The 25,638-nt window shown below is 44.9% G+C and overlaps 1 protein-coding gene across 3 annotated transcripts in view; it reads left to right on the top strand.

Moving 5' to 3' along the window:
• TBC1D22B (TBC1 domain family member 22B) overlaps positions 1–25,304 on the top strand; it is a 77,241-nt gene extending 51,937 nt beyond the window's left edge. For all 3 annotated transcript variants that reach the window (XM_053602647.1, XM_053602645.1, XM_053602648.1), the window contains 5 exons: positions 9,161–9,267; positions 9,704–9,779; positions 12,153–12,280; positions 12,548–12,643; positions 23,273–25,304. In XM_053602647.1, the coding sequence (XP_053458622.1) occupies positions 9,161–9,267; positions 9,704–9,779; positions 12,153–12,280; positions 12,548–12,643; positions 23,273–23,401 (536 nt within the window). In that variant the 3' untranslated portion in view covers positions 23,402–25,304. The remainder of the gene's footprint in view (positions 1–9,160; positions 9,268–9,703; positions 9,780–12,152; positions 12,281–12,547; positions 12,644–23,272) is intronic.
• The last annotated feature ends 334 nt before the right edge of the window (positions 25,305–25,638 follow it).

Here is a 25,638-nt window from a genome sequence, read left to right as displayed (position 1 = left end):
AATAGAAAAATTAGCCAAGTGCACTAGTGTGCACCTATAGGCCTCGCTAGCTGGGAAGCTGAAGCGGGAGGATCGTTTGAGCCCAGGAGTTTGAGGTTGCAGTGAGCTGTGATTCTTGCCACTGCACTCCAGTCTGGGTGACAGTGAAAAAATAAATAGTGCCTTAAGTCAGATAGAAAATCTTGTTTCTCTGACATTAAAAGCCCAGAGGTAAGTAGTCTAGAGCTTGCTTGTGTGATGCTTCAGGATATCAGGGATCCAGGTTCCTCTGTGTCATCGTTCTGCCGTCTTCTGCATGTGGTTTCCATCTCTTGATCCGAGATAGTTTGTTTGAGCTCCAGCAATCACATCTATGTTCCAGCCAGGATAGGAGAAAAGGAAGCCAAGCACAGTGCTGTTTAAGGACGTTTCCCCAAACTGTGCATGACCCTGGTGCTTGAATCTCTTTTTGTGTGAACTTAGTCTCATGGATATACCTAAAAAAAGTGAGGCAGAAAACACAGACTGTATCCCAGGTGGCCAGTACCCGTAGGAGTCCTGTTACCAGGAGGAAGGAGGGAATAGTTATTTGCAGACAACCTTTGCTACCCTCTGGCTCCTCAAACTCGGCGTTTAACTCTTCCTCTCACTCAGCCACCCTCTTTTTTCTCAATTGGCAGCATTTCCTGTCACTGCAGAAATGCTAAGAATTGTTCATGATTCTCTTTTCTCATTCTTCCGTATCCAATCAGTTACAGAGCTCTGATGATTTTCTCTAACATTTTTTTTTTTTTTTTTACAATTTTAGCCTGGGCTGGGCTTGAACCTGCCACCCCCTGTATATGGGGCCAGGGCCCTACTCCTTGAGCCACAGGCACCGCCCCGCAGCTCTGATGATTTTCATGCTGTGTTTCTTGAATCTGCATCATCCTCTTCATTCCCACTCTGACTGCGCCTAGTCAGGCCTGGATTGTTGAGATAGCAAGCATGTTTTCTCATCTCTGGTTTTACTTCCTGCAAACCCATCTTCCATAGACCTGCCTGTGCAGCCCAGCACCTATAGGTTAAAACGTCCAGGTTCTCTAACTCAGCAATCCAAGCTAATTCTTGTGCACCTTTAAGACTCTCCTTCCTCCTAGAAGCCATCTCTGAAATACCCCACCCTTGCTCTGTATAGTTTTTTCTGTAGCATTTTACCACACCAGCTACTCTCTGTGTTTCCCTCCTGCCCGCTGCCTCTAGGCTGTGATGGTTTGAGGACAGGGACTATTTTAAACATCTTTATATTCCCAGTGCCTTCATTCTGTGTCCAGACCAGTCATCCCATACATGTCTACATGAATGAGCAAATGACAATTCTGTGATAACTTTGCAGAATAGTCAGGAATTAGCACAGCTTTGCTGGGCCTGGCCACTGGAGGGCAGCGGATACCACCTTTCTGATACTCTGCTGAGTTAGTCAAAAGCCTTCTCTCCTAGGGGGTGGGGTGGACACCAGCACTCACTCAGCTAGTATTGCTGCATTGTGCCAGGTGCCACCCTAGGCACTGCAGTCAGGACCATAACAAAGTAGACGAAAAGCCCTGCCTTCTAGGAATTTATTAAAGGAGAGGAAGGCTCAAAGCCCTCCCAAGACTTGTATAAGAACATTCATAGCAGCTTAATTCGTTCAGACAAAAAACTAGGAACAACCCTGAACCCATTAACAAGAGAACAGCAGATATTCATGCATGGAACAGTTCTCAGCAATAAATGGAAATATACTACTGATAAATGTAACAACATGGCAGCATCCCAGAAACTATCATGCTGAACAAAAGAAGCCGATACCTCCCCACAAAAATACGTATTATATGCTTCCATTTATATTGAGTTAAAAATAGGCAAAGCTAGTTGGTGGCAATAGGAATGAGAACAAGGTTTGCCTGTGATGGGAGATTGAGAACAGGCACGAGGAAACTGGGGGGTGATGGAAACGTTCTCTGTTTGAACTGAGGCGATTTTTTGCCATAGACGTAAATATAGACTGAAACTCACGGAACTGCGCATGTGTGTGTAGTTTGCTATATGTAACTTGCACCTTTTAAAAATTCCTTTCTGGGTGGCACCGGTGGCTCAGTGAGTAGGGCACCGGCTCCATATACCGAGAGTGGCGGGTTCAAACCCAGCCCCGGCCAAACTGCAACAAAAAAATAGCCGGGCGTTGTGGCGGGCGCCTGTAGTCCCAGCTCCTCGGGAGGCTGAGGCAAGAGAATCGCCTGAGCCCAGGAGTTGGAGGCTGCTGTGAGTCCTGTGACGTCATGGCACTCTACCAGGGGCAGTAAAGTGAGACTCTGTCTCTACCAAAAAAAAAAAAAAATCCCTTTCTTAGAAAGTTTAAATTCTGGCAGGCAGAAACAGATAATAAATTGAAAAAATAGGTATTTGTTAGAATATAACAAGTGTATTGATAAAAACAAAGTAGGAAAAGTGGAAAGGAATATGCCATGTTGGCAAGGGTGGGAACAGGAGGCTGGTTTTAAACAAGGTGGCAGGCCAGGGTCACACTGAGGGGATGACTTTGAGCAAGGTCTTGAAGGAGGGGAGGAGGTGAGCCGTGCAGTTAGTTTTTGATTAGTTAACACTCAGATTTTCACAGAAAAGGAATTGTTGCTGATAACTCCCCACATAAACAGATACTGTGGATCCCGTTGCCACATCTTGTTCCCGGGCTGTTGTGGATTAAGCTCCACCTCCATTCTGTCACTTTCCGGAAGGCCTCGTTCTCCATCTCATGTCTAACTCTTTGCCCATGACATCAGCTCTGCCCAGGCTGTTCTTTCCTGTCTGGCAAGGTGTTGAGGGCAAAGATGAGACTGGATACACTTACACTGTAATAATAGGTTGTCATTATTGTCTCAAGAGGACATTTCCTTTGATTTTTTTAAACTATGAATTTTATATTGAATTATACATTTAGAAAAATACCCTGTTTCCCCGAAAATAAGACAGTGTCTTATTTTAAGGTGTGCTCCCAAAGATGCGCTAGGTCTTATTTTCAGGGGACGTCTTATCTTTCCTGTAAGTAGGTCTTATTTTCGGGAAAACAGGGTACATCAATTATACATGCACAACTTGATGGATTTCCCACAAATAGCTAGAACCGATATCATGACATGGAATGTCTGCAGAACTTCCAAAGTCCCCTTGCGTTCCCTTACAGTTCCTACCCGTGTCCTCTCCCTGCCTGCCCTGCAAGGGTAACTACTTCACTGACTTCTAACACCTAGATTAGCTTTGTGTATTTCTAAACTTTATCTAAATTGAATCACGCAGTAAGCATTTTCCATTTTAATGCTGTTGGTTTGGAGGGAATTGGGGGTTAGAGCTGATACTGAATTTTTAGCAGCCACTCTCTGTGGGACTCTAAGAAGCTCCCTGGCCTCATCTCCTTGGATGAGGTAACCTCAAGTGATAGGCAGTTAAGGAAGATTGAGGCTCTTCCCAGCAGTGGACATGTGTAGAGATAGTCCAGCCAGAATGCTGAGCCAATCTGCTTTCAGCTGACCCTTGAGAGCAGTGTGTACGTGTGTGTGTGTGTTGGTGGTGATGGTGGGATGTACAGTGCTGGATTTCCCGTCAGGACAGGTGAGTTCTCTAAGAGCAAATTGTGGCTTGTCATCTGTAATGCCGGAAGACTTAGCCCACTCTCCTCCCAGGCAGTGAACTGAGAGGTGTGTGGCGTGGCGCTCTCTTTCTCTCTCATCTGACCCCAGGAGTAAGTAAGAAATTGTAATGGAAGAGAAGTTGGAGTAGCCAACATATTCAAGATGTTTGAGCCTGGATGAGGAGCCTCTGTGAGCAGCTGACATTGGCCTTGGATGCCCAGGACCCTCATAGAGCCTGTTCACAGTGTCTTGGTGACATGGTCCCTGTCACTGTGGGAGGTTTAGGGGCAAGTCCCAGAGGGTTAAATGTGTGCTGGACCTTGCCCTTCCTTTCCCTCATCACCTGAAAGCTCATGGTTTGGGCTCGTGTAATCTGGGGTCCTATTGCCAGAGTCAAGAGACTGACTTGGCTTAGTAGCAGCTAGTTTACCAAGTAAAAGTAAAAGTAACACAGAAACCTAAGGGAAAAAGAACTTGGTGATATATTGGTTTTTTAATTAATTTTAGCCTGGGTATCGTGACATGTGCACCCAGGCTATCCACACTGAGCAGCCAGAGTTCGTGGGTCGTTCTGACTTAATGGTCAGTACCCCAGTTGACAGTAAGAGCTCTATGCTCAGCCGCTTCTCTGCATCTTCACAACAGCACATGTCTGACAGGTACATGGCCTCTTCAAACAGAACCGCCTCCCAGTGGCTGTCTTCTCTGTGGGAACCCAACAATAAGGCTTTCCCCCAACCGTCTCTCTGGAGCAAACGTCTCAGGGACCAGACTCTCTTTCTTTGTCGAGTGGTCTCCCTGGGTTAGGCAGGTGGCCTTTTTGCCCTCTCTGTGCTTAAGCTCTGCAGCGGCGTCATTGTCTCAGCTGCTGCCAGAAGATAACACCTAACATTTATTAGCACTTGAACCGCTTAAAAATTATTACATAGATGTGATTAGATGAAGTCTTTAACACTTTTCTTGAAATTTGGGGGGATGAAAAATTTAAGTTTCTGTTTTGTGGAGTTCTTTAGATGCATGATTAAAGGGATCTTTTTTCTTTTTCTCACTTTACATTTGTGATCAGAAAATATTATACAAAGTATTCTTATGAGTTCTTTTTTTAAAAAAAAGACATGAATCAAGTAAACCAGAGCCATTTAGAAAATAGAAAAGCTGTCTTCAGTGGACACCTGAGTTTCTCTCAGTCCTGCTGGTCAGTCTGAATCATTCTGACCTACCAGATCACAAAATCTAGAAATTGCCCTGGGATCACAGATGGTTCCCAGTTAATGCTTAGAGCCGTGAATAGACAAGTTACTGTTGTCATTTTAGGCAAAACCAGTTCTTCCCAAGGCTGGCAGGGAGTTGGGGGGACATATTTCAAGCTGAGTTTAGGCCCAGGACTCTTGAGTTCTCAAAAAAATAAACAGTTGACTGGAGCCGCCACTTAAGTACATTTATCAGATAATAAATGGGCATGTTCTTTGTCAAGCCCAGAGTGGGCAATTTGATTTTTATAAAGAGCTTTTGGGTTTCCTCTTTCAGATGCTTTGCCTCTTAAAACAGCCGTAAAATATCCCCTAAAATCTCGTTTCCGCCCATCTGAGGCCTGGCTGCTGTATGCTCTGTCATGACAACCAGTGACGCTGTCCTCACCGGAGACTACACTGCTGGCATGGTTTCCCTTTTCAGCTTCAATTATATGTTGAATTTCCTCAAGTGGACGCTTAATGATCCTTCTGAACAGATTGTTTATGCTGAATGAAGCCCTTTAGAGAGCATTTGCTCTTCCTTTTTTCCTCTGCTTTTTGCTAGTACACTCAGCTCTCAGTTTTGACTGAATGTTTGGATTTTATCCTCTCAGCAGGCATAAAAATAGAACTAAATTCTCCCTCCCACTCTCTGGAGTGCTGGTGAACTATCTTGCTGTCTGTGAAAACAAAGGGCCAAAGGGCAGACAACAGCCCCCAACTTGAGGCCCCCAGATAGAGTTCAGTGCCTTGCCACTGCTCCCTGGACAATGAAAGGTCTGGAATCGCTATAGTCACTGAGCGTAGCATCTTATCAACTTATGACCTCATGTTGCTAGTCAGATTTTCCTTCTTAAGACCAAAAGGTAGAAGTGGAAAACTTTGAAAAATTGACTTATTTTAGGCCAGGCACAGTGACTCATGCCTGTAATCCTAGCACTCTGGGAGGCTGAGGCAGGTGAATTGCCTGAGCTCATGGGTTCGAGACCAGCCTGAGCAAGAGCAAGATCCTCATCTCTAAAAACAGCCTGGCGTTGTGATGGTCACCTGTAGTCCCAGCTACCTTGGGAGGCTGAGGCAAGAGAATCACTTGAGCCCAAGTGTTGGAGGTTGTTGTGAGCTATGACACCATGGCACTCTACTGAGGGTGACAAAGTATAACTCTGTCTCAAAAAAAAAAGAAAAGAAAAGAAAAATTATTCTTAAGATATGTTTTGAGGTAGCAGGCATTATCCATTAGGATTAGATTTAGCTGCAAATAACAGACATCCAAAATATCAGTGGCTTAAAAAAGATAGAAGCGTATTTGTTCCTTTTGTTATAATAATAATCCCAGCTGACATTTCATAACGCTTATTTTATGCCAGTTACCATTGTTAACACTTTTCATTTATTAATTATTTAATCCTTACAATATCCTATGACACTGGCGCTACTGATCTTACCACTTTGACAGATGTGGAATTGAGGTAACATCCCATAGCTAGTGAGTGTGGCAATATTGGAGCTCTGCAGTCTGGCTGCAGAGTCTGCTCTTAAATGCATGTTATTCCATCTGACAAGAAAACCATAGGTGGCCAGGGCTTATCATGACAGCTGTGTTCCTATTGCCTCAGGAACCCAGCTCTTTCTCCCTGGTTGCTTTGCACTATGTGGTTTCCAGTCCCGCTTGCATTTCCACTGCAGTGTTCTGGAAACTTAGGTTAGAAAAGACCCTTCAAATTATTATGGAGCTCTGGGTCTTCCTTTGGGAAATGTGCATGAGAAAGTGGTAGGGTAGTTTTTGTCTTGAGTCTTCCTTGTGAGTTTTACTTTTTTTTTCTCCCACCTAGGGCCCAAGTTGTCTGCATACTTTTTTCTTACAACTCTGTTTTTGTGAACGGGGAGCTGCTGCCTCAGCTGCATTAGTGCGAGCAGCTGTGCTCACTAGCAAGGAAAGGACCCCCCTTCCTTGAGCACTGTGGTGAGGATGGTCCTGGAGAGTGGCCTGCCTGAGCCTGTGACCCAGAGTGGTTCTCCAAGGGGACAGTTCCTCGGGGCACTGTTGGTGCCGTCCATCTCTGGGTATCCGTCCCTGGGGGAATGGACAGACGGAGTGTGGTGGAGGCACCACAGCAGCAGGTCTGAGAAATGGAAGGCGGAGCAAAGAGGCAAAGGAGGACTCTGAGCAGGGGCCTTCCAGTCCAGTATCATTAACTGGATTACATCTGAATAAGGAATATCTCCATCCAAAAGTATTATGTAACATTTAAGTTAGAAAAAAAGGAAAATGATATTTTCTGGAAGGGATTTTTTAAAAATGTAATTTCTCAAATGGACGTTTATATGTTATCTGAATTTTTAGTTTCTCTAAGCTTAGTGTTGTTTTACAAAATCTTTATTCTTTTTTAGTGCTAAAAAGCTGTTTTTCATTGTAGCTGTTTTTCATAAAATAATGTACATTTTTTCTGACTTATAAAAACTATGCTTATTATAAAAATTTTTAAAGGTCAGTGAACCTTAAAAAAATAAAATAAAATCCTTTATTTCTACCACCTGGGGAAGAAACACTGTAGACTTTGTGATACTTTTTCTTTCCCCTGTGCTTATACAAACACATCAATATTGTATGAAAAGTAGTTGGAAGTATACCATAAATAATTCTGTTTCTTGCTCTTTTCCCCTTAACACTGTAACATAGTTTGTCACATTACAACAAATTCCTAATAAACTTCATCTAAAATGACTACATTGTGGCTACTGTGTGCCAGGCACTATGGGTTAACACTTTATATATATTAACTGTGGCTGTACGTTAGGTCATTTTCAGGGCCATAGCTTTTCTGACAAAGCAAACGACCCTCCTCAAAAGGGCTTTAAAAAAAAAATCTTTGATGTCCATAAAGACGTCTTATTAAACAGAATGAGAATCTGAGAGTTGTTATATGTTATCATGAGGAGATTCAAATGTCTTAATAATAATTCTTAAAAATGAATTTTAAAAAGGCTAGGTTCTGAATATGTTTTGTCAGATGGCTGTGTCTCTCTGTAGCACGAGGGACTGCAGAGAATAGTCCATTTTCAAAACAGGCCTCATGGGTCTAAGGAAAATAGCTGTCTTTGGAGCCTGATTGTTTTTGTTCAGGGCCCTTCTTCCTGCTCCACCTCTTTGTGGCAGGAGGGGAGAGCTAGATAAGGACCTTTTCCTTCCTTGTGTTCTTAAGGGCTGCTTACATTCTCCTCACTTACATCTCAGACCAGACAGCTTCTTGTTCCTATTATGCAGCACGGGGTTTCCCTGAGAAGCCAATTAATAGTCCTCTTTCTTTTTTCTTTTTCTTTTTCTTTTTTTTTTTTTTTTTTTGAGACAGAATCTCACTATGTCATCGTTGGTAGAGTGCTGTGGCGTTACAGCTCACAGTAACCTCAAACTCTTGGGCTTAAGCGATTCTCTTGCCTCAGCCTCCCAAGTGGCTGGGACTACAGGCACCTGCCACAATGCCTGGCTATTTTTTTGTTGCAGTTATCATTGCTGTTTAGCTGGCCCAGGCCAGGTTTGAACCCTCCAGCCTGTGTGCCAGCCTGAGTGTATGTGGCCAGCACCCTACCCACTGAGCTAAATTGAACTATTTGATCCTAGCTGTTCTCACTATGTAGAAGTGTGAACAGTAAGCCAGACAGCTTACTGAAATGAAATAAAAGAATTTTTCCAGATCATGTTCAGGAAACTGGGTATAGCCCATTGAACATGAGGCCTGAAGTATCATTTTCTGAAACCAAAGGACCAAATGAAGAAGAGAAAGATATATTGGATCCAGTGGGGCTGGTTTAAGAAATGACCTGTTGGGTGGCGTCTGTGGCTCAGTGAGTAGGGCGCCGGCCCCATATACCAAGGGTGATGGGTTCAAGCCCAGCCCCGGCCAAACTGCAACCAAAAAATAGCCAGGCGTTGTGGCGGGCGCCTATAGTCCCAGCTGCTCTGGAGGCTGAGGCGAGAGAATCGCGTAAGCCCAAGAGCTGGAGGTTGCTGTGAGCCGTGTGACGCCACAGCACTCTACCCCAGGGCGGTACAGTGAGACTCTGTCTCTACAAAAAAAAAAAAAAAAAGAAATGACCTGTTTGGTGTTGTAATGAGATCCTCAAGAACTTCCCTGTGACAGACCACACTTGGCCACTTGCCTAGGGGAGTACAGGGTCCCTTGAAGTTAGGTTAGCCTAGTTTTCACCTTGGCTTTAAGGATGCGGTTGAAGACACTAGACTCTATCTTTCTCTCTCTGTTTTTAGACAAGACCTCTGGAATTTCTTCACCTTTTGTTTTACAGAAGAAGATGTGGAGAACTTCGATGTGACCAACTTGTCTCAGGACATGCTGCGGAGCATTGAGGCTGACAGCTTTTGGTGCATGAGCAAGCTGCTGGATGGGATCCAGGTGAGCTGCACTCATGGCCTGGGGGCTTCCTGAAGGCCTTTGGTCTACTTATTGCTGACCTACTGTGGCTTCCCTCCTTTTGGTCTCTTCACTCACGTTACAGCTTTCAGACAGCAGTGGTCTAGTGTCCATTGGAGTCTAAAGAAATCTCCATGCTGTTCTGGCTTTGTCATCCTGGGTTGTCATCACAGTAGGCCCCTTCTTTCCTGCTGTGCACCCTGAGCTGTGGGGTTTGCTTCCACAGAGCAGGGCTGCGTTAAGTTTTCCCCATACTTTACTATCCTGTACTGTCCTTTCTTTCCCAGAGCACTGTCCCTGGCCATTGGCACTGGCTTTGAAAGACAGCCTGTGCTTTTAAACACATTTCAGTGAACTTGAGGGTTGATAGCACAACTTTTTGGAGTTCCTTTTCATCCTGGGCTCTTTGTCTTTACAGGATAACTATACCTTTGCACAACCAGGGATCCAGAGGAAGGTCAAGGCGCTGGAAGAGCTTGTGAGCCGGATTGATGGTAGGTTCCGGAGAAGAGGAATTCTCTTACACAGTAGGATTCTCACAGGGGCCTGTTAGACTTGTGGGTCCTCTCCTCAGTCCCTTTCCAGCATGCTCAGTGCTGTTGGTAACACCAGCATCCTTCTACCCCACATCTCAGCAGGAAGGTGAGGTAGGAACTCTGCTGCTGTTTCAAATTCTTCTTTCCCCTTAGTTTCCTTTCTCCAAGTTCTGTCAGTTCTCCTTCAGCATCTCTCCTGATCCACTCCTTCTCCATTTCTCTAGCCACCAGTCTGGTCCAGATATTCCTAGACTTCTGCAACTTCCTCTAGAAGGACTTGCCACCTCCATATCTCTCCTCTTCCAAATTATCTGTCATGCAACAGCGTCTTTCTGAAGCACTGTTTTGGTCAGGTCCCTCTTCTTCTCTGAAACCCCTGCAGGAGGTCTCCATTGCCAGTCTGTAGTACCACCTTGTCTTCCTTTTTATCTTTCTTTTTTCTTTTTTTTTTAGAGACAGAGTCTCACTTTGTCACCCTCGGTAGAGTGCTGTGGCATCACAGCTCACAGCAACCTTTTAACTCCTGGGCTTAGCCAATTCTCTTGCCTCAGCCTCCCGAGTGGCTAGGACTACAGGTTCCCGACACAATGCCCAGCTGTTTTTTTGTTGCAGTTTGACTGGGTTGAACCCGGCAGCGTACCCACTGAGCCACAGGCACCGCCCTATACCTTAGAATTTGAATCTTCCAAGCTCATTTGTTCACTCACAGCTGCTTCCTACCAGTCAAATGTGGAATTTTTTTTTCTCTGTGCCTTATCACCCTTATCTAGGTATTAGTGTCCATGGTGGGGCCCATGTACAGACCTCTGGTGTCCCTCACCCAGAGCCTCATATGGGGTGTGCACTGCTCTCACCCCAATGGCTGCCAGAGGCGAATCATTAATCAGATTCCAGAGGGCAGAGGTTTCTGCCACTGTTTCCTCTATCATTTTTTCTGCCTTTATAAATACCAGATAAATAAGGGCTTAGTACTTTAGGATAGTGGATTTAAATATATATATATATATACACACACACACACACACAGGATAGTGGATTAAAAAAAAAGATATATATATATTAAAATCCACTATCATAGATAGATAGATTCTTTGTCTTACAGAAATACTTTCTCTTAACAAAAATTTAAACGATCGAAAAAAACACAAAATTAAAAGTACAAATCCTCCTCATTACTTAAATTCTGCTTCCCAGAAATAACCATTGTTTATAGTTCTTCTTTCAAGAACTGTATTAAATATTTACCGTATGCCAGGTGTCATTATAAGTACTTTATTTGTATTTTCTCCTTGTATCTTTCCTAAAATCCTCTGAGGTATGAATGATTATCTTTATTTATAGATTAGGAAGCTGAGGAAAACAGTGATTTTAAAAAACAATCCTTATAAGCATTATTTGAAGGGCTGTCACATAGAACGGGAATCAGGTTTGTTTGGGGCCTGCCCCAGAACACCACATGAACACCAAAGGGTGGGATGTAGGAAGTGGCGGGTTTCGGTTGAATATAATGAAGCACTTTCTGGTGAGCCACTTCATGCATCAGTGGAAGAGGCTGCCCTTGAATAAAGTCAGTGAGCCCCTTTCACTGGCGGTGTTTAAGACCCTGCCAGCCAGCCATCTGTCAGGGATGCTGAAGAGGTATTCCTCACTGGTAGGAGGGTGGCCAAGGTGACCTCCAAGGTTCTTTTCCATTCTGACTCCTTCTCTGATAAGTAATAAGGGCAAACAGCTCAATGAACCTTACGTCTCCTGCTTTGTGGCCAAACCACCCCTGCAAAGGAAGAGGGGCACTGAGGACAGTGCTGTGGAGTGTCAAAATAGTTGCTGGGCTAAGTTAACCAAGTGGCATTACTGTGAGATGACGGAATAAAACAAATGCCTGTTTACCCCCTCTGTACTTGGCTCCCCAGGAGACGGAGGTGATAAGAAGTGGAGTCTGGCCAGGCGTGGTGGTTCATGCCTGTAATCCTAGCACTCCGAGAGGCTGAGGTGGGTGAATTGCTTGAGTTCAGGAGTTTGAGACCAGCCTGAGCAAGAGCAAGACCTCGTCTCTACTCAAAATAAAAAAAGCAACGGGTGTTTTGGCGGGCACCTGTAGTCCCAACTACTAGGAAGCCTGAGTCAAGAGTATTGCTTGAGCCCAAAAGTTTGGGCTTGCTGTGAGCAATGATGCCATGACAATCTATCCAGGGCAACAAAGTGAGGCTCTGTCTGAAAAAAAAAAAAGAAAGAAAAGAAAATGAGGTGGAATCTGCCTTTTGGTTCTGGTGACCCTTTCAGGGTCCAGTCCTCTAGGTTGTGCCCTGGGACCAATGATGCTTCCTGTTTCAGAGCAGGTACATAATCACTTCAGAAGGTACGAGGTCGAATACCTACAGTTCGCCTTTCGTTGGATGAACAACTTGCTTATGCGGGAACTTCCTCTTCGCTGCACCATCCGCCTATGGGACACATACCAGGTATGAAGAGACCCCCTGACCTCGCCACACCACCTGTCCCTAAGGAGCCCCACTCCCTGTGCTGGTGTGGAGTGTGGTTGCTTGGTTCTCCCACCTCCTTTCTGCTTCCATGTCTGCCCTAGCCTCTCAGGCAGGGGCCTTATTAAATCTTTTCACCCTTCTATTGTCCAACTATGAAGGGGGCATCGTGCTATTCAGAAGGACTAGAACTGAGAGGAACAGAGCTTGTCAGGAATTGAAGACCTAACTCTGTGTTTTGTTTCCCAGTCTGAACCAGAAGGGTTCTCCCACTTTCATCTCTACGTGTGTGCAGCCTTCTTGATCAAGTGGAGGAAAGAGATCTTGGATGAGGAAGACTTTCAGGTGAGTGGCCAAGAGCTCAGCCTGGGCAGGGAAAGAACATCAGAGTGGGAGTTAGCCCCTTAGTGGAGGTCTGCAGGCAGCAGGTGCCACAGCAGGGAACAGCAATAGGAAGGGAGAAAGTGCGCTCAGAAAACGTTGCCCTTTCCAGTTAGCAGGAAGTCCCTGGACCCAGAGTTCTTTGCCAGAAAGGGTGCAGAATGAGTGGCAGGCCCACGACATCTTTCGTTCATGCATTGACAAGTATTCCTTAAATGCCTGCGGTGTATGAGGCACTGCAGAAGACACAGTATATGTCAGGAAGTGAACCAGACTGAGGTCCCTGTTCTCAAAGAGCTTACATATGAGTTGAGGGGACATCTGATCAACAAAACCATAGTAAATTTAAAAGAATGTTAAAGATGATAAGAAGTATGTATAGGTATTTTCAAAGGCCATAGAGAATGGACAGGTTGGAAGTAATCAGGATAGGCTCACTGAGAAGGTTACATGTGAGCAAAGGGTTGAGGAGGGTGAGAAAACAAGCCACGTGGACATGTGGGGGAAGAGCATCTGGGCAGATGGAACAGCTAGTGAAAAGCCCTTAGGCAGTGGTATGGTTGGGCTGATGAGGGGATCGTGACAGTGACCAACGTGGCCTGGAGCAGAGCGAGCCAGGGGAAGAAGGAAGAGGTGAAGAGATGTCACCAGAGACCCAGATCACAGAGGCCTTTCAGCCACTCTAAGGAGTTTGGCTTCTACTCAGAGTGGAAGGAGATCTGTGAGAGAGTCTTGAACAGAAGAGGGACATGATCGGACTTACAGTTTAGAAGGATCACACTGGTTTCTGGGTCGATATGCAGACTGTAGGTGTAGGCGAGGGTGGACGCAGAGAGGCTGCCCAGGATGCTGTTGTAGTCTTCCAGGTGAGACATGAGGGTGGCTTGCACCTGGACGGTGACACTGATGACAGTGCAGGTGGGAGCCGGATTTTGGAACTATGTAAGTAGCGCCAACAGTATTGCTTGATAAATTGGGTGTAGAGTATGACAGAAAGGGATGAGTCCAGATGACTTTACAGTTTATGGAGAAGGCTGTAAGAGGAGCAGATTTTTGTAGGAAAATCAGGACTTTGTTTTTGGGTATGTTGAATTTGAAAACCCATTGGAATCCAAAAGGAGATGTAGACTAGGCAGAGAAACCTAAGGAAACTGGAGTTCAAAAAAGAGGTCTAGACTGGACCTATAAATTGAAGAGTCTTTGAATTGGTGCTCCTTAAAGCCAGGATGAGACCCCAACAGAAATCTCATAGAGAACTTCTCATATAGACAGAGAAGGGCAGAGCACCAGGGACCAAGCCCTAGAACACTCCCACATGAAGAGGTCACAGAGCAGAGGAGGCTGACAGGGCGGCCAGTGAGAATACAGCATCCTGGAAGCCCTGGGTGCGAGTCTTTCAGAGTCTCTGTGGGAAAGCTCAGGAAGGGCGTGTGTTAGGTGGTGGGTGGCCAGAAGCTGCTCCAGGAGAGGGGGACTGAGATTGAGGAGGGAGATTGCTCAGCTTTGTGGTCTACAGAGACCTTCAGGTTGTTCATGGTCGTTCTCTGGGGGTGGGAGTTGGGGGCTTTTGTTTTTACACTTTGTAGATTTCTGAACTAAGGGGTTTTGTGGTGGTGGTGGTGGTGGTTGTTGCTAATGAGTGTGTATTTCTTTTATAAGCAGAGGAAAAAGCCAGAGAAGGTTGCATGTTTTTCTAAGTTCTCACCGATAACATAGGTGTCCTCAAGAGCAGAGCATCTCCACATGGTCCCTGAGCAGTGCCACCTGTAATTGGTGTTAGACAGGAAAAGAACAGATGCCTGTTCAGCAGACAGGGATAAACAGGGCCCAACTTGCCCAAGTAAGGGCTTTGGAAGAAAAGGGTGAGTGGGTGGGTTGACCTCTGTGAGTAGATGCTATGGCGTGAGGCTGCAGGCTGCTGATTGAGGACCAGCCACTGCTCTTCCAACAAGCCGCATATGTGACACTCAAGGATGGATGAGGACATGGGGCTGGAGTAGCTGTGTGCCGGGTGAGCTATCAATTTTGATAATGTGGCTGAGGTGGAGCAGGATATCGAGAGTAGAAGTCTGATTTAGTGATCACCAGCCAGGCGCAGAGAGCCTTGCTGTGTGCAATCAGAGTGCTGCTCACGTTAGCGCAGGAAAGTGGCGGTGACTGCTTTTAGGAATCACAGTATCAGCAGAGCAGAGGACAAGCCTCTGTAACTTTACAACTATGTTAATCATGGACATGTTCTTTACTGGGCAGCTGATTTGGTTATTGATAGGTTTAAGGTCTCTGGAAATAACCCATAGAACAACACTGGGGTTGTTTGCTGCTATGTTAACACTTCAGTTAATCCTACTCACTCCTTTTCTTTTAGACAGAATGGGCAATTAAACTGGATAATCTGTGAAGTTCCTCCCACCCCCACAGTTCTAAAAGTCTATGAATAATAAATGATAAAAGATGCCTGGCTGTGCTGGGCTAGACAGCATCCTTTAGAAACGCAGGTCATGGCAGGGGTATGAGGAACAAGGGCACACGAGCCTTGGGTCAGAGTGTGAACTAATGGATGCAACCTTCGCACATACACCCTAGCTGCTAAAGGGCTGCTTATAATTATGTAAAGGAAGCTCTGTAACTGAGAACACAGGTATGTAGAAAGCCAAACAGGCCCAGTCTGGGAGAGAAGTTTCAGGACTAAAAACTGCTGTTTTTTCTTTGAGTCAAAACTTTCTTTAACTCAAAGAAAAAACAAGTGAACTGGTTACAGAAATAAAAGTGGGAATTGTGGCAGTTTCAGCAGACCAGCCACTTGTCACCCTTAAAGAGAAGGAAAGAAGACCCAGATGTAAGAGGGGCCAAGAGAGGGGTTTTAGAGGGGAAAGAGCCACCTTCCTACCAAAGTTGAGAACTGTGCAGATACTGGTTAAACCAGTATCTTCAGAGCTGCACTGCCTGGGGTGAAATCCTAGCTCTGCCACTTTTTAAGCATGCAACTATAAGCAAGTAACTTGGCTCTGTGCCTCAGTTTTCTCATTTGCTAAATGTGGATAATAGTTCCTACCTCTGGGCTATTTTGTAAGATTAAACAAATTATACATGTAAAGCAGTTAGGGTAGTAGACTTGGCAAATAGCCCTCAAAACAGTAAGCTTATTATCATTGATATTATTACTACCTGCAATGTGCTTCTGAGTTCAGGGAGCAGTGAAGTGAAGACAGAACTTTCAAAATCATAGTTTCTTTTTTTTTTTTTTTTTTTTGGTTTTTGGCCGGGGCTGGGTTTGAACCCACCACCTCCGGCGTATGGGACCGGCGCCCTACTCACTGAGCCACAGGCGCCACCCTCAAAATCATAGTTTCTAATTCAGTGTTTTTAACTTAATGAATAGACTATGCTAGGTTTATCCTAGGTGAAACTGCTCTGCTGGATGAACAACTGGGCTGGTGAGGAGGCATCAGAGTGTGCAGGGGCAAAAGACAGGGTCCCAGAAAGGAAGGCTACCTGCTTCTCCCTGGCCAAGCAGTTATCTGGGTCACTGCCTGGCAAAGGGAACCAAAAACTGATGGAGGAGGATCACTTTAAGAGGCACATGTGTGCATGGTGCATTAGGACCTGGGTTACCAGGGACCCAAGGGCTACTTGAAATGAGACCTCCTAATAGAGCTGGGCCACGGCTCTTTGTGGTAGGCGGGGGCCCTCGACAATTCTGGTCCTCAGCCTGAGCTGGTATAATAGAATATGACAATAATTTAATTGTTTTTTAGTTAAAAATATTTGAATATTAGCAATTTCATAAGGTTAAATCTAATAATGACTTATTCTTACCACTTTTAACGTGTAGGCACTATTCTAAATGTTTGTGTTAACTCATTTAATACTTGCAACAGGTCATAATTTTACAAATGGGGAAACTGAGTCATGGAGCGATTAAGTAACTAGGCCAGGGTCACCCAGGAAGTCTTTAGTGGAAACTCAGAAGCCACTGTCTGGACTGCTGTGCGTCACTGCCTCTCTACCTGGGGCCTGGCTGGGTGCTTCCTGAACCCTTGAGCTAAACTCACACTGGCCGCTCACAGGCAAGGATCTGCTTACTCCTTCTCCCCTCAAGCCTTCCCTCCCCTGTCTATCCTCCCCTCTCCTTGGCGATTGCTAACAGGCTTTCTTCTCACAAATAAATGTTTAGCCAAAAAAATGGCTGTTTTAAAACTAAAAAGAATTCTTCCAACATCCTCCTTGTGATCTCTTCCTATTCTGGCTCCTGGCTGTTTCCCCTTACACTCCAGAAGGATCAGTGCCCTCTGCTGCCCTTTCATGCTCCTCCTCCCAAGTGGCCTGACACCACCTCACTCGAATCTCTGTAGGAAGCAGAGACTCTAATGATTACCACAGCTGACTGCAGCAGGGAGTCCCCAGAGACTAGTGCAGGTGGTGGGCAGAGTGCAGCTCTGGGCCTCTGTCTGTGTAATCCCAGCACCCCACCCACACCAGCAGAGTGCACTTGGGAGTCTCAGAGGTATACATTCCATTGTTAAATTGAAAGATCATAGCATTAAGAGTGGACTTGCAGCCTCTTACCCTCTGGCCAAGGCTAAACCTGGAATGTTAAATGAAACTGGAAGAGCTACAGAATTAGCTCACTGCAACATGTTTTTATTCCTTGCGTCCCTTGGCAGAGATCAGATGTCAGGGAAGACTTCCCAGAACAGGTCACATCCAGAAGGACCGGAACTGGCTGAGTGAGCTCTGTGAGTTCCTGTGAGGGAACACGTGGAGGCCCCCGTGTGGGACAGTGCAGCACCACATAATTAGAGGGACTGGGGGGAGGAGGGAGACACCTCAAAATCCGAAAAGTCAGCATGCACAAGGAAGAGTGTGAGCTATGCCAAATTGTGGGCACTTAGAAAAACAGTGTGCAGAAAATATGTATAGAACAGTGACCCACTTGGAAGCCTGAAAACTGTGAGACTTTAACATATTTCTAGAAGTGTGTATGCCTGAGTTAAAGGACAGGCACCTGAGCAAATGCCTCGTCACTCTGCCATCTTAAAAAGTCGTATTAGGGGCGGCACCTGTGGCTCAGTGGGTAGGGATCTGACCCCATATACCAAGGGTGGCGGGTTCAAACCCGGCCCCAGCCAAATTGCAACAAAAAATAGCTGGGTGTTGTGGCATGCGCCTGTAGTCCCAGCTACTCGGGACGCTGAAGTAGGAGAATCACCTAAGCCCAGGAGTTGAAGGTTGCTGTGTGCTGTGTGACGCCATGGCACTCTACCGAGGGCAATAAAGTGAGACTCTGCCTCTACAAAACAAACAAAACAATAAAAAAAAGTCGTATTGGGATAAGCAGCATCTGAGAGAGCCCAGAAGAACATGGGAGCCCACAAAGAAGTCCAGCAGGTACCAAGAAGGCCTCAGATGTCTCACAGCTGATTTTGAGAAGCACCTTGCAAGGGGACTCTTAAGTACTAATAATCAGAGTTCCTTTAAGTACATAAAAAAGGTCACACCTTTTATGTGCTAGTGATTCTAACACTTTGGGAGGCCAAGGCAGGAAGATTGCTTGAGGTCAGGAGTTCAAGATCAGCCTGAGCAAGAGTGAGACCCCCATCTCTACCAAAAATAGAAAAATTAGCTGAGCGTGGTAGCCCACACCTGTAGTCCCATCTGCTCAGGAGGCTGAAGCAGGAGGATTGCTCAATCCCATGAGTTTGATGTGGCAGCAAGTTATGATTATACCACTACACTATAGATAGAGCAGCAGAGTGAGACCCTATCTAAAAATAAACACATACATAAGGAGGGAGATAGCAAGGGAGCCGGTAGAACCAGCTGATGACTCTAAACTGAAGTCTTCCACCTTAGGGAAGAAAATCTTAGATTCTCACTCTAAAAGTTTCTTTTGTAGGAAACCGGTCAGGGTTATTAAATAGTGCTAAGCCCATGGGATGTTCCAGACCTAAATGAAGAAATGTAAATAAATCTCACGAACCAGATGGCATCCACCCACCACTTCTGCAAGAACTCAAGGGTGCAATTGTGGAACATTGCCCAAAAGCGGGCCCTGTCTTTACAGACATCTGGTGAACTGCCAGTTTGAATCCTGCCCATAAGAAGGATTTGGAGGGAGCCCTGGGAACTGAAGATCCTCCACTCAAAACAAGCTAGCGTGAGAAAGGGCATGATTCCTAGACGTCTGAACAAAAACAAGTTATTGAGGGAATGCTAGACAGCTCTCTCCAAGAGGAACACTTGCCAAAGGCACTAGGTGCTTTGGCACAGGAGAAACCAATGAATAAAAGTTTGACTCTCAAAAGCTTATTTGCAAGGGCATGTTTTCGAAAAGCTGAATTGGGACCAAGGGAAATGTTTTGCTACCTCACTGAGTCTCAAAACAGGAGAGGTTTTTAAGTACTTATTTGACTAGGAAAGCATTTTTACATGCCTGAATACACTTTACACTTGCAAAGAATGTTCCAATATTGAAGAGTGATTCCACATGCAGGATCTTACTTAGTAGTATATATTTTATGTTCGTTTGCTGTCCATACATCCAATCTTTGGTTGTGCTGGCCCTCATAACTGAGTAAAGTTAATCAACTCTTGGTTATCGGCTGGGCTGTGCAGGTGGCTAAGAGGGAGAGAAGAGGAGGAGGAGGTTGCAGTGGCGGCAAGAGAAAAATTCATTTAAGAATTTAAATGTGACATCTGCAGCAGGTTCATGTCTCTTAGCTGTGAGACAAACAGCATACCTCCTAAGAATTATCATCTGTTATGCACAGAGAGCCAAGACGCGTTACTGAAATTGTCTGGGTGAGCTGCTGCTGGGTCCAGTTTATGCATTAGTAGACAAAGAAATTGAAAAAGAAGGCTAGCATATTCTTTGGATGACTTGGCAAAGCGTGACACCAATATGGCATCTAGCCCTACTATGATTCTAAGGACTTCATGACTAAATAAAAATTAAAGTGAAGGTGGTGCCGGTGGCTCAAAGGAGTAGGGCGCCGGCTCCATACGCCGGAGGTAGCAGGTTCAAACCCAGCCTCTGCCAAAAACTGCAAATAAATAAATAAATAAATAAATAAAAATGAACAAAAAGTAAGCAACTCTTCAAAATTTCCTTCACACAGCCTCTTCTATGACCCTTTTCTTTCTGTTCCTTCTATGTTATTCCTTACTTCTCACTTCAGGACAGGCAGTATATTGTGCTTATGAGCACAAGCTCTTGAACCAGATGGTCTGGTTCAAATCCCAGCCCAGCACTTCTCCATGACCTTGGACAAGTTCCTATGTGCCTCAATTTTCTTGTCTGTAAAATGGAGATAACAATATGTATCTCATAGAGTTGGTGTGAAGATTAAATGAACTGACAAAAGCATATGTAAAACATTTAGAGCCCTGTTGGTACGTAATAAATGCTTGAAAAAGTAACTGCCACTATAATTACTATTACCCTTCGTATCCTTCCTCTTCTTCCTCCCTTCTTCCGTCCGTTGGGCATTCTGTAATGAGTTTTCTCTGTCCCTTTCCTTTATCAAAGTCCCTGCTTATTACCTACCATTCCTTCTTCGTTAATCTCTAATTGTCTCTTCCATCCCTTACATAAGGCTCGGATTCTTTCTCTGCCATATTGCCTTTTCCTTTATGGATTTGTAGATTATCAGCAGGTAACTGTGCCTGGCCCTTTTCTGCTATTTCAGCCATTTCCAGCTTTCTTCTATGAAAGGTGATTGCCCCCTTTCCATTAATTGGGAACCTGTCTCTGATCCTTGCCCGATAAGCTGTCTTCTTCTCCCAACTGTAGTATTTCGTCTGACTGCATGTCATGCTTAATGCTCTCATGAACTGACTTTGTAACAAATCTTCAGTCATTCCCTACCCCAGCAGTGTCTCTTCTCTACCCCAAGATAAAAGCTTCTGATTTGTGATTAACACCTTTGTCCCCTAGCCATGACTATTCAGTTTGTACTTTTTAATCCATTGGTCAGCATTTCTCATTGTTGCAGCACTGTGATGGACAGTGGGATAGGGCCAGGGCTGAAGTGGTCATGTTGCAGTTTCTGGACCTGGCCACCAGGTGGCAGAGTGGTTCCTGACAGCCAAACCTCACTTTGGGGTAAGTTGGGAGGTTATCTTGCCCAGGGTAGATTTGGAAGCTTCTGGGAGGTTTCTATCAAAGCTAGAATAATTGGAAATTGTACGTATATCCCATGTCAGCAAAGAATATTCTCTTCTAGAGAGCTCAGCCCTTTGTTGGCTATTTTTGTTTGTTATCAAAAGTATATGTAACCATTATAGAAAAATTAGAAAATTCCAGCAAGACATGATTGCAAGAGGGACTTTACCTAACAATTGCAATCAGTGTAACCTGGCTTATTGTACTCTCAATGAATCCCCAACAATAAAAAAAAAGAAAAAAGAAAAATTAGAAAATTCCAATAAGCAAAAATAATTTAAAAATGAGTACCTGAAATCTTATCACATAGAGATAAATATCACCACTTTTCTTTTTTTCTTCTTTCCTTCCTTCCTCCCTCCCTCCCTTCCTCCCTTTTCTTCTTCCCTTCCTCCCTCCCTCTTTTTGAGACAGTCTCACTCTGTTGCCCAAGCTGGAGTGCAATGGCACCAGCCTCACTCAGCAACCTCAAACTCCTTAAGCAGTCCTCCTGCCTCAGCCTCCCGAGTAGGCAGGACTACAGGTGCCCACCACAATGCTGGGCTACTTTTTCTATTTTTTAGTGGAGATGGGGGTCTCACTCTTACTCAGCTGGTCAATTTCCTAAGCTCAAGTGAACCACTACGCCCAGGCTCATGGCTTTAGTATGGTCTAAGTGACCACTTCTACTCTTCCATTCATGTCCATTTGTCTAGGAAGGAGAGAAGGAAAAGTTTAGGGCAGATACCAAAAGTTACATCTATCATTTCTGCTCACATTCCATAACTGGTCAGAAATTAATCACACTGGCCACACTTAGCAGTGACATGCCCAGCTGAACCTCTAATACTAAAGGAAGAAATCTCATAAAATACATACCAGACCTCTACACTGAGAACATAAATCATTGCCCTTGGGTGTAGGCCATATACAGATCAGCTAAAAACAGGTTTTGTTGGTTTTTTTAAGTAGTCATGGTGTGTGAGCGGCCGTTGGTGTTTTGTGCATCACCTAGTTATGTCTCTCATCTGTTTTCCCGTTTGGTTGTTTGCCTTTTTCTTACTAATTTTAGGTGCTCCTTATTGATTATGTATATTAGCCTTTTATCTTTTATCGATATTATAAATATTTTCTTATCAGTTACTTATATTTTATCTTTCTTTTTGGTGTCTCTTAACATATTGAGGTTTCAAAATTGTATGTAACCAAACCTGCAAGTCTCTTTATGGCTTCTGGATTTTGTGTCTTATAACTATTATCTTCATAATTGGGAAAAATAAGAATGTCCTGTTCAGAAAGAGAGACAGGGAAAGAACACAAAGCAGCAGCATCAACACAGAAAGCTGAATGACAAGAAATCGCCTAAAATCTAGCCGGGCGTTGTGGCGGGGCCTGTAGTCCCAGCTGCTCGGGAGGCTGAGGCAAGAGAATCGCTTAGGCCCAGGAGTTGGAGGTTGCTGTGAGCTGTGTGATGCCATGGCACTCTACCGAGGGCCATAAAGTGAGACTCTGTCTCTACAAAAAAAATAAAAATAATAAAAAAAAAAAAGTAAAAAAAAAAGAAATCGCCTAAAATCACATTTTTTAAATTCTAATATCCTCTTGACGAGGCTAGCTATTTCTATGGCTCTGTGTAAGGGACCTGGACTTTGAAAGCTAAGTAGCATTTAGATCAGTGGAGAAGAAAAGTGTTCCAAGAAAAAGGAATAGCAAGAGTTAAACAATGACTGTGTCTGGAGTAGACCTGTCTGGATGGGGCATGTGCGTAGGGAATGGTAGGTGGTAAGCCATGCAGGTAGGCTCAGGACAGTCTTTGGTGACAGGCAGAAGGTAAACACAGTGATCGCAAGGGAACAGTGGAAGTAAGAGAAAATGTCAAATGCAAGAGGATATGTGCTGTAGTCTTGTCAATAAAGAATTTTAAAAAGCAAATATCTAACAAAAGAGAAATGGTTAAGTAAATTAGGCACATAGCCACATGATGGGACTGCTAGCATTGAGAATAATCATTTTGGAAGGTTGTGTGGAGAAACATGAAATTATAGTAAAAGATGACTAAAATGCATGTAAAATCATAATTATGATTATAGATAGCTATTTAAAGAAATACGCATGTGAAAAAAGGCTACAGAGGAATACTTGGAGAGAAGTATATTTGGATGATGAATGATTATTTTTCTCTCTTGAAAAATTTCATTGTCATTTTCTATTTATAATATTTTTGAAAGAGGCAGATGTTGGTGAATCAGAGAATCATCAGAGGCTTGTTGAGGCTTCCTGAGGTGACTGAGGGGCTGAGGGTGTTTGCTGTTTGGGAGGAGGGAGGCTGGACTCTGGGATGTGTGACCGAGGAGGAAGGGACCGTCCTAGGCCTGGATTTCTAGGGGAGGGCCTGCTGGTCCCTTGGTCTACAGTCTGGAATTATGTCGAAGTCCTTTCTTACATTCCAGGGTCTCCTCATGCTGCTACAGAACCTACCTACAATACACTGGGGCAACGAAGAGATCGGGCTGCTTCTCGCTGAGGCATATAGACTCAAGTACATGTTCGCTGATGCCCCGAATCACTACCGCCGATAGGTGCTGTCTCCCCCAGGGACCCAGACTGCCCCCATCTCTGATGGCAATCTGATCACTGTGGCCACTGTGCGAGCTGTGGACCCTGGCCAGGAACCACTCCTGTTGTACAAAGCTCACACCCGCCACCCAGGTCTTAACTTTTTGGTGTCCACCACTCCATGTCTCTGGATGTGTCACTTGGACCACTGTCAGTATTCCATGCCATGTGGATGGGCCCAGGTCAGAGAGAGGACAGAAAAGGTGGTACAGGGTTGTCTGTCCCTTTAAAAGAAACTGGAAAAAAGAAGGGGAAGGCTCAGGGTCTCAACTCCCATTGTCCCTATAGGGACTGGCTGTTTCTCACTCCAGGACCCAGGTGATATGGTTGCTTTTTGTGACATAGTTTGATTTGATCACAGGTCAGAAACGCCTTATGTTTTTAAAAACCTCCTGGCCCCTCTTCCCTATCCCTGGTTTCCTAGCCCTTCTCCTTCTGCCCCAGGCTGAGCCAGTGAGGGGCAGCTTTTGACAACCATTGTTCTAGATGGATGAGGCACCGATGCTTATAACTCTGGGAAGAGGCCTGTACCCAAGGGCTAGGAATTTTATTTTTCCTTTTTTTTACCAGATGTTGGGGGAGGGGTTGTTTACACACCCATTGGTATTTACTTACATGTATGAATTTCTATATCCGGACTAGCCCCATCAGACCAGTTGGGAAGGGCCCCAGTGACCAAGCATACAAGCGTCCCTTGAAATGGATCAGGTCAGGGGAGGAAGCAGGGGCTACTTACCTTTCCAAACCCTTTTTCCATGATGACCCACTCCAAGATATTATGTGTACATTGTGTTATTATGTATATGGGTAAAGATGTACAAATATGTCCTCTTTGTAGCAGATATGATTTTATATTTATAATGTGCATTGACATGTGAAAGCAATCTAGGTCACTAGCACAGATGAAGGTGGCAGGCAGGCAGCTTCAGCACCTTCAGGTTGGACTTTGGGAGCCCTGCTGTGAGGGGAGTGGAAGGGAGGCTGCTCGAGCAAGGGTGGCTGAGCAGGTGGAGCTGCTTGGAAAACCAATACAGCCATCTCAAGCATCAGTGTCTCAGAGTTTTCCCAACCTTCCTTTCTTCTCACCCCTCCCCTTTCTGGAGCTTCTGCCCCCTTCCTCAGCAAACAGAGCCCCTGCCCCCATCCTCAGCAAACAGAGCCCCTCCCCAGCCCTCAGCAAACAGAGTCCCTACCCTTCACCCCAGCAGCCACCCCAAGAAGGGACTGCAGAGGCAGACAAAGTCCATTCCATGTGTTTTTAGTTCCTGCCTTTCCCCTAAAACCTGGGGAGAACTTTTGTTCTTACATTTTTAAGTCAGCATTGTATTCAGGACAGAAGCTGTGACTGACTACTCAGTGCCAAGGAAAGGGATTTCCTACGTGTCCTGGGGTTTGGGGCTCTTCTCAGAGAGCGGCATTCATCATCCCCCACCATCACCTTCACACCCCACACAGCTCTGAGATGTGTGATTCCTGTTGGAGTTTTGGTATTTAGTAATGGGTGGTGTTGGGGGAGCAAGTAGCTGTCATCCTCTTAGGAAGTTAAGCTGTGTCCCCGAGGGAGTGACGCCCTTGAGTCCCTTTGCCAGTGAAGTGAAGCCCCATCACACCACAGCAGTATGAGGTGGATTTCTCACCTGGAGCTGTTTCTCAGGCATTCTTCCCAACCTCTTCCTTTTCCCCTGTGGCGTGCCTCAGTAGTCTCCTTCGCAGAGCGAGAGGGCTGCTGGCCCTCCCTCACCCGGACTAATTAAAGAAAGACACTTGTGTTCCCCAAGTGGTGGTTTTATTTTTTTAGTTTTTATGTTTGTATGGGAAATTGTGGATAAAGTGAAAGAATTGTAAATAAATGGTGTATTTCCTCCTTCATTTGATGATTTTTTTCTCCCGTCCATTGTGTAACCTGGAACCTAAGGAGTCTCTTAGGTTTTTCTTGCTGATACTAGGAGGTATGAGGAATGGACTTTCTGTAGGGTAAGCAGGAGGTCAACAGAGGATCAAGAAGCATTCTCAGGACATCAGCAAACACTGAGCACCTTCTCTGCGAAAGATACTGTGGAAATTACAAAACTGAATAACTTTTTTCCCTGACAGTTAACATTTATGAGTACCTTACCAAGCACAGTGATAAGCATTTTACATAGATTGTTTCACTTATCCCAAAGGAGTATGTAGTCTAATGGAGGGTAGAAAAGGGACA

Source organism: Nycticebus coucang, chromosome 9 (genome assembly GCF_027406575.1).
Source record: "Nycticebus coucang isolate mNycCou1 chromosome 9, mNycCou1.pri, whole genome shotgun sequence".
In the NCBI taxonomy this organism is placed as follows: Eukaryota; Metazoa; Chordata; class Mammalia; order Primates; family Lorisidae; genus Nycticebus; species Nycticebus coucang.
Note: the sequence above shows the minus strand (reverse complement) of the source record. Positions and strands in the feature narration are given on the sequence as shown.